The sequence below is a fragment of the Benincasa hispida genome, chromosome 1 (genome assembly GCF_027475165.1).
Source record: "Benincasa hispida cultivar pf3 chromosome 1, pf3_genome.v1.1, whole genome shotgun sequence".
In the NCBI taxonomy this organism is placed as follows: domain Eukaryota; kingdom Viridiplantae; phylum Streptophyta; class Magnoliopsida; order Cucurbitales; family Cucurbitaceae; genus Benincasa; species Benincasa hispida.
In genome coordinates this window covers 36,212,535-36,221,900 of record NC_143478.1, presented here as the reverse complement: position 1 = coordinate 36,221,900, position 9,366 = coordinate 36,212,535, and the positions used below count along the sequence as shown (strand labels likewise).

At 30.8% G+C, this 9,366-nt stretch overlaps 1 protein-coding gene across 1 annotated transcript; it reads left to right on the top strand.

Moving 5' to 3' along the window:
* Positions 1–1,263: 1,263 nt before the first annotated feature.
* On the top strand, positions 1,264–5,295 carry LOC120076954 (uncharacterized; the record flags this gene model as incomplete). The annotated part of the gene is made up of 6 exons (XM_090313067.1): positions 1,264–1,630; positions 1,701–2,204; positions 2,828–2,977; positions 3,059–3,142; positions 3,450–3,880; positions 4,611–5,295. Coding segments are annotated over 6 exons (2,127 nt in total), but the record flags the coding sequence as incomplete, so codon positions are not given.
* Between the last annotated feature and the right edge of the window lie 4,071 nt (positions 5,296–9,366).

Here is a 9,366-nt window from a genome sequence, read left to right as displayed (position 1 = left end):
ACAATTCCCAGTTTTATCCTTTCCTCTTTTTTTTTTTTTTCTTTTCTTTTCCAAAAAATTAAATATTTATGCATATTCTCTCTCATCTTCTTTTTCTTTCTCATCACATATTTTCTTCTTTCTCTATTTTTCTTTTCCAATCACCGTCCCATCATGCTCCTTTCACATCACATGTTTTCTTCTTTCTTTATTTTTCTGGAAAAATAGGATTACATTTGAAAATTATTAGCAAAACAGAAGCTCTACAGAAAGTTTTTACAAAAAATAAAGTAGAATTTTTGTCCTATTCATTTCCGGCTTCTTGGAAAACGAAGAAAATTATTTCAAATGATAAAACTGTTGAAAATATTTCCGAAATATAGTAAAATTTTAGAATTATCAATGATAGACACTGATAGACTTCTATCAATGTTTATCAACATCACAGATAGACACGGATAGTCAGCGTTTATTTTACTATATTTTGTAAATATTTTCGTTTATTTATCTATATTTTAAAATAGTCCTTAGACCGAAATTAGCCACATCAACGTTGGTCAAGTGGTTCACTTGACTATGTGAAAATTTAACAACAAAAAGAAAATACATATTGATTTCTCTTTATTTAAAGTCTTATTAGGTTTTTTTTTTCTAAAAAAGAGTAATAATAATAATTAAATTTGTTAAATAAAAATTAGAAGACTCCTTTGGATTGTTCGTATCCCATATTATGGGAGTGAGTTTCATAACTTTGAAATAAAAACATGGAGTATATTTATTTCAAAATAAAAACATGAGTATTTTTTTATTTACAAATTTCTTATCAACTATTATTTGTTTTCTTTTTAGTTCGATATAATTGAATAAAATATATATGATTAATGCATGATCATCTTCAAAAACTTGAAATTTTAAATTAAAATAATCAAATAAATAATGTATTGGAATATGCAAACTAGTATATTTAGGGAGGAAATTTAGATTTGAAAGCTTAATCTGATTTTACTAGATAGATTAGAGATAAAATTAATTCTCTTTTCACATGAAATAGTGATAAAATGCGTAGCTTAAAGTATGGACAATCAGTTCTCAATCATGAAAAATAAATATTTTTGTATTTATTGAGTTTTCACTTTTCATTCACTTTCCTAATATCTCAATTTCTCTTACATCTCCATTTTCATGTATCTTTCAAGCTCCACGTTGTTTAGCTCTCTATGCTTCATGTGTTCAAGCTCCCCATTCGCTTGCTGGGATATTAAGAATATTTGATATTATTTACTTTATTTCTTGTATTTACACAACCCCATTGGGCCTATAAATTCACCACCATTTTCCTCTCTCTATATCTCTCTAAAATCTTCACAGTCGGCATTGACCGAATCCTCCACCTTAATCACGTCGGAACCAATTCGGCGGCAGCCCGATGAAGCCACTAAATCTAATCCAGACGAGGAGAGGCTTCAGCGAAGGAGCAGAACTAAGAGACCCTCGAGTTCATCGGAAACTGTTGATAAGAAAAAGAGGACGGTTCGGAAAAGAATAGAAGACAGTCTCTCTGATGAAAACTATTCCTGGACAGAACTTGATTTCCGTGATATTGAAAGATCCTTGCCAGCTGATGCACTGGAATACGGTAGAAGTGGACAAGGTACGAGAATTTCAATCAACATTATTTAACTAAATACACTTGGCCTTAAATTTGTTGTTTGCACTTGCAGATAGGATAACAGAAAGGATTTGGGACGAAAGGGTGATTCGTCTTGCGCTGCTGTATAGAGCGGCAGTAACGGGTGAATGGGACGTTGCAGAAGACATTTTCAATCAAGATACTGGAGCAATCATATCTAGGATCACCCTTTTGAGCGAGACTGCTCTTCATGTAGCCGTCGGCACCGGAAACAATTTGGATTTTGTGGAAAAGCTTGTGGAACTTATGTGTGAACGATCGCTACCGCTCAAACTAAAAGATTCATATGGAAATACTGCACTTGCTGTTGCCGCCATTGTTGGGAATGTTAAGGCTGCAAAAATCTTGGTTGGGAAAAATAAGAAGCTGCCTTTGGTTAAGAATAAAGTCAATTACTCCCCTCTTCTTCTCGCAGCAAAATATGGGCATAGGGAAATGATTTTGTATCTTCTATCAGTAACTAAGGATGAAGCAGTGTTTACTGGTAAAGCTGGTGCTAGGCTTCTCAATCTTCTCATTACATTTGATTTCTATGGTTGGTAAACTATCTTTGACCCTCTACACTCCATTTTTGTGGCTTGTGAGGTTTACTTTTCTGAAACATCAAAACCATGTTCCTTTGATTTACTTTTGGAAGAATGGATGGGAATTGGTCCTTATGGATACGATACAGTTATTTCCGATTTATAATATTATTTTTCATTCAACTCATTTGTCTTAAACGTTGTTGACTCAAATTCAATTCAATTATAATATTATGAAGTAAACCTAAATGAATCTTGTAGTAAACAAGATTTTTGTATGGTAAAATCTTAACTCTCTTCAAATGTATTAAAAATAATAAATTTAAATTTAAATTTAAAATATTATAAAAAAATACATATTACGAAATTTATATTGAAATTTTGAAATTTGAAAGTCAAAATAATATATAAATCAAAATACTGAAAAATTCAAAATTCAATATTAAATTAACATAAAAACATAAAAACAGGAGATGAAAACAGAAACGGAAACGATGTCAAACAGGTCTTATAATTTCCATTTTTGGTCGGTATAGCTTAACTGGTGAGTAGTAATGTTTGAATCTCCCTGCCCCACTTTGTTGTTGAACTCAAAAAGGAAAAATCTTCCATTTTTGGTCTGTGAGTTGAACAGATGTAGCTCTTGACATATTGAATCGGCTGCCGAAGTTGGCCGTCGAACAGGATCAATATGGGGTCACTGCTCTACAAACGTTGGCCGAAAAACTGACTGTGTTCGAGAGCGGAAGCCAGTTGGGGTTTTGTCGACGCTTACTTTATCGATGTTGGTTTACAAATATGTTAATTTTATGTTTGAACATATGTAATTCCACCATTGTAAACACCGTTTTAATTGTTTCTATAGGCCTTGTTGTTGAAGAATGTGATGCTCCTCTGCCCAACCAACTCAGAGATGTCGAAAACCTGAATCAAATCTCAAACAATGCAGGTAATGTAGTACTCTGTTTGGACCCCTTTTCCCTTTCCATATGTTATAATTGTTTCCATGGTTTTACCTTTATAAATCATGAACTGATTGTTGCTAGTTGCTTCTCTATGCTCTGATCAAAGCATTTTTGCTTAACTAGTAATCTTGATCTAAATTATTAATTTGTAGAATCCAAAGGTGCATTCCATCAACTATTGACATCCATATGTACTGGGTTTTAGAAAATTGGGTAGCCACTGAAACTATCTCTGCATTTGTTAATTAAAAACTTAAAACCAATCCCGTTTGATAACCATTTTGGATTTAGTGACAGCACCATTCGTCGAGAATGTTTATGACACAAAGCGTATGCATGTGGATGCACATATGCTGGTTAGACGCTTGTGTAAAGAAGCCTTAAACATAGGAGAAAAGGGATGTGCTAGCCTATTTTCAACTTCATTATTTTCAGCTGCAAGAATGGGAACTCTTGAAGTTGCAACAGAGATTCTTAGGGTTTATCCGTATGCGATTTGGTTTCGTGATCGCCATCAATGCAATCTTTTTCAACTAGCGGTTCTGCATCGACAAGAAAAGATTTACAATCTTATATATCAATTGACTTCACACAAACATTTTGCAATAGTATTTGTAGATGAGAATGAAAACAACATTCTGCATTTAGCAGGAGAGTTGCCACCATCTGATAGAATCTCTGGTGCTGCTTTGCAATTGCAGTGTGAACTACAATGGTTCAAGGTAATGGATATGCATCCCTTTTTTTTCTTTAAAATTATTATTTTTAAGTTGATGAACAAGAAATAAGAAATGTTGGGCCCATTTGATAACGTTCCCGTTTCTTGTTTCCAAAATTTGAGAAACGTTTCAAAAAATAGGGTAAAATTTGAGGAACTACCAAAATACTTTCTCCCTATTCCATTTCCATTTTATTTAGTTTTGTTTCTTTATAACACAAAACATTGGCTTGGCTGTTTGGTAGTGTGGCTATTTGTCCTGGGTTTGATTCTATTTAATCTATAAAATAAGAGAAAATGTTAAAAAAAAAATACAAGAAATGATCACCATATGAGTTCATGGTGGTGGTTGGAGTTGGCCATAAGGTGGTGATGGTCGCTTGAGTTGGCTAGGGTGGCCATCGGTGGTTATAGTTAGAGGTGGCTAGAGTTGGGTGGTGGCCAGTGACAAAAAAAAAAGAGAAAAAGTAAGAGAAGAAAATGAGAAACGAGAAACAAGAAATAATTATCAATCAAGTTCTTGTTTCTGATTATTTTTCCAAGAAACGGGAAACAAAAATAGTTACAAATATATTTCTATTTCTAGTTCTTAAAAAATAAGAAATAGAGACCAGGGACCAAGAAACAGGAAACGGGAACGTTATTGAACGGGTCTATTATAAACATACAAAAGTTGGAAGAGCTTTCTATAAACATACATAACGTTAACAGCTTTGTCCCTTTTTTTTTTTCAGGAAGTTGAAAGCTTAGTTCAACCCTCCTATAAAAGTATGAAAAATAAATATGGCAGAACACCTAAGATGGTATTCAGTGAAAGGCATAAATACCTAGTTCATCAAGGTGAGAAATGGATGAAGATCGCTGCTTCATCATGCACTGTCGTTGCAGCACTGATTGCAACGGTCGCATTCACGGCAGTTTTCACTGTACCTGGTGGCAACAACAGCGATCAAGGCATACCAATTCTCATACAAAACAAAGCTTTCATGGTTTTTGCAGCTGCAGATGCATTGGCATTGATCGCTTCGTCCGTTTCAGTAATGATGTTCTTGGAAATACTCACTTCTCGTTATGCAGAAGACGATTTTCTCAAGGCGTTGCCTACTAGATTGATTATGGGGCTCGTTTCGTTGTTCATCTCTATATCTTCCATGGTGGCAGCCTTTGTTCATCAAGTGAAATGGGTGTGGATTCCAATGATATTATTTGCCTTCATGCCTGTTATCTTGTTTGCTATGTCACAGTTTCCTCTCCTGGTTCAAATGATTTCTTCCACATATGGGCGCAGCATTTTTGGTTTGCAAAGTGAGGAAGTAATTCACTAGCAGAGGTTTAAGTACCACTGGTTGCCTTTCTTTTTCTTTTCTTTTTTAAAATAGAATCTTCCTTGAATAGAATGAAGCAACATGACTTGTGAAATTGCTTGTTAAGTAAAGCTGGCTTTCAACCCAAAGCCCATTTGTACATAGGTTGTGTGCTTGAGAACTTTTATCTAATTTTTTGTTGGGCTTTACTTGAATTTTCAATGAGGAACATGTTAGTGTAGATTTTCAGAGACAGCATTTGAGGCAAAGAGTGTAGTTGTGAAATCGAGGAGTTAATAAGCCATAAAATTGGAATTTTTAGTCGTGGGGTTCACAAATTTCTTGGTTTAAACAATGAGCTGAGTTCACAACTATTTCGACGAAACGCCCTTTCTTTTGCTTACTCGATAGAACAAACTTTTTAGAAAGTTGTACCCCTGTGTGTGATGAAAAGAAAGAGGCTAGTTTTTTCTACATGGTAGGTCTTGATAATATATTTCCATTCGTTTTTAGTAAATAATATTTTATCCAAATTAAATTTGGATATTTGAAAATGTCGAGATCAAGATGAAATGGATAAAATATAAAGATATTTTAAACTTGAAAAACACTCTATCTTTAAACTTTTATAAAAGTAACAATTTAGTCTTCATGTTTCCAAGTTTGTAATAATTATTTAATCTTCTTTAACTTCAACGTGCAACTTTTTTATTTCTATACTGCTAAATTTGAAACAATTTAGTTTGTATCATTATAAATCAGGTTAAAATTAAATGTCAATTTTATTATGTAATAACTTGATCTTTATAATTTATAAATAGATTTTATCTCTAATCAATTTATCAATCTATATGGTTTAGAAACTAAAATATCTATGATTTTGAAAATAGAGATTAAATTGATTCAAGTTCATATTCAAAGACTAAAGTCTTACTTTCTTGTATTAAAAAGTATTTTAAAACTAATATAAAACTGAATTATTTCTTAAAGGAAAATATAAATGATTTCTTAAAGGAAAATATCTATTTAAACCCTAGACTCTGAGTTGTATCAATTTCAACTTTTGTAACGGTATCAATTTACAAATTTTATTATAGACTTATAATTTTATCAATTAAACCCCTAAACTTTTAAAAACTAGACTCTCAATTAAGATTTTTTTTAAAAAAAATTATCCGGCATCAATTTTATTGATTCAATATTTAAAAAAGTCTACAAACATGTAAGAATTGAATGCATTAACAATTTCTAAATGTAATCTTAATAATGTGTCAAAGTGATTCACTTATAATAATTGAGAAGTTTAATAGAAATAATTATATACTTTGCATAATGTTTTATGAGTAAGTTAGAATGAGGGTGTAAATTGATACAACAAAGTTGATAGTTTAAAAGGAGTAAGCTTATTAATTAAAGGTTTTAAATTGTTAATATTTTTCCTTTGTTAAAGTCTGGGTAGATAAGACTTCATCTAAGATTCGAGATGTTCACGGAGTAGGCAGGACTAGGGATAGCTTCCGCGTCCCCATCCCCGCTTACCTATTTCATTCCTCATCCCATGAAATTCCCTATAAGGATTAAGGTAGGGATTCCCCACGGAGAATTGCGGGGATTAGGTTCCTCGGGATTTTTTTCCGATTGGATTTTAAAAAAAAAAATACTTAAATCACTATTATGAAAAAACAATTATTGAAATAGTTAATTTCGAACTCATAAGAGACAGATAATTAAGGAGCCTTTTAAAATATAAAAAAAATATTTAAAAAGCACTTTTGGAACTTTTTGCTTTTAATATTTTTGGGATTTTTCTATTTATAAGAATTTCCCTAGGGATTTTCAAAAATAGAAAAATAAGAAAAACTATTTACACAAAATAACAAAATTTAATCTTCTTTGATAGAGGCTAATCGAAGTCTATTAGTATGTGATATACGTTAATAAAAATCTATTGATGTCTTTTTTTTTTTTTTACTATTTTTGTAAATAGTTTGACATTTTTTCTATCTGTGAAAATTTCTCTATAATTTACATGTTTAATTTTTTTGAAAAAAATAATTGACATGTTTAATTTTCATAATTTCTAAAAGTTACAAACTAAATAGTATAACAATATATTAAAATCTCACCTTAATAAATAAATAAATAAATAGTATATATATAACTAAATTATAACTCACATATAAAGTTGTGCTTAAAAAAACTCACATATAAAATTTTACAAGGAAAACTACCTTTTAGTCCCTAAGTATTCAAGTATATGTGTGTTTGGTCCCTTATATTTCAAGTTGATCATTTTAGTCCCTAAGGGGCGTTTGGGGGCGTTGAATGAGTTATAATAGTCAGTGCTTATTATAGTTCGTTGGTTATAATAGTCTGTATTTGAGGTGCAAATTATTTTAGTTTGTGTTATAATAGTTTGTGTTTGGAGTGGAAATTACTATAGTCTGTGGTATAGTAGTCTGTATTTGGTGTACAGGTTATTATAGTATGTGGTATAATAATTTGTATTTGTTGTGCAGATTATTATAGTCTGGATTACAATAATCTGTGTTTGGGGTGCAGATTATTATAATAGTCGGTTATAACAGTATGTAAATTAAATGCATGTTATCTTAGTATATATCACAATTGATTCTACTTTTCCGTATATAAAAGGAAAAAATTTAAATGAAATATCATATTTTCACGAACCTAAATAAAATTGTTTGTTCTACTAATTTGTGTGTTGAATGTTGCATTGTCCTCATTCCACCAATTTTAACCTTGTTTGACGCATCAAATTTCGTGAGCATGTCATTGCCCAACACATTAATGTATGTAGAGATAGAAAAATTTCACAAACAGCAAAAAAAAAAAGAAAACAAAATCACATTCATGTCCATGAAATAGTACGGAGTGAAACATAAAAAATAAAGTACAAGCCATAATTTAGATATGTCCAAATTAAACATGGAAAAGCAGATGTTGAAAATAATTGGTCAGGTGTTGTCTAGAAAAAGAAGCTCGCAATACTCCAATTTCATATTCGCTGGAACAGACAAAAAATTCTTAGTGAAGTACATAAAATGGCAAAACATCTTCTATCCATTCGCGGCTTTCACGACAACTTAAATTAGACTCATGGATTAGCCAAAAGTATGCTAATTGCCTAATATGATTTTTAATGTGATGTGGCGGTATTCTATCCTCCTATGCTCGTTGAGTAACAACTTTAGTATTAGCAATAATTGACGTTGGGTAGTTGTGAACACCGTTAGTATGGTTACTACTTCTTGGGGGTCCATTGTACCGTAGATTACAAAAATTGGCTCCTGAAACATTTATTCATGAGTGGGTTTTTCAAATTTACACAAAATATAATTTTAGTTTCAAACTAATGTACTTTTAATCTAAACAAGAATATACTTATCATGGAATTTTAAATTCATGCAAAATTGTATGATATAGCTTAGTAATAGCAGTAATAGTAACTTGCAATACTTTTTAATGTTTGACATTAAGATTGAAACTTTTATCTAAATTTAGAATGCAATTGGATGAAATTGAAAGTTTGAAGTAAAAATGCATATTTTTTTCTTTTCTCTCTTTTCTACTTCTTTATTAAATAAGTTTAAATCGCTATCTACAGACTTTTAAGTTTGTTCACCTTAATTCTTAAAAACAGTTATTCGTAGCTGTTACTTTACTAATAATTTATCAATAAAAAATTTTGTTTGCATTTTTATCAAATATATTCAACCCTACCAAATGAAGCTATAAAATTTTATTTGCCTTTTTATCAAATATGTTCAACTGATTGTTATTTCTTTTAATCAACAACAATAACCTTCTCAATTTCACGCAATGTTGTCGAATAATTTCATTTTTGAATATGAACACAAAAATTAATATTCTTATTGATAAAATAGTCTGGATTTTAGTAGGTTTCATTTTAGGCTCATGATCAGATCTTGAGTTTTAAATGAAAAATAAATCAATAAAAAGAAAAATGTGATGAAGCCTAATAAGTATTTAGGAAGAAAATCAACAAACAACTGAAAAAAAAATTAATATATAACTGAAAGAAAATCAACTGCAAAAGCATAATTAATATATAACTAAATTATTTTAAGTTTAAATATGTACAGGATAAAAAAATTTAAATGAAAAATGAAAGTTTCGTATCAACAAACACTTCAAATATACA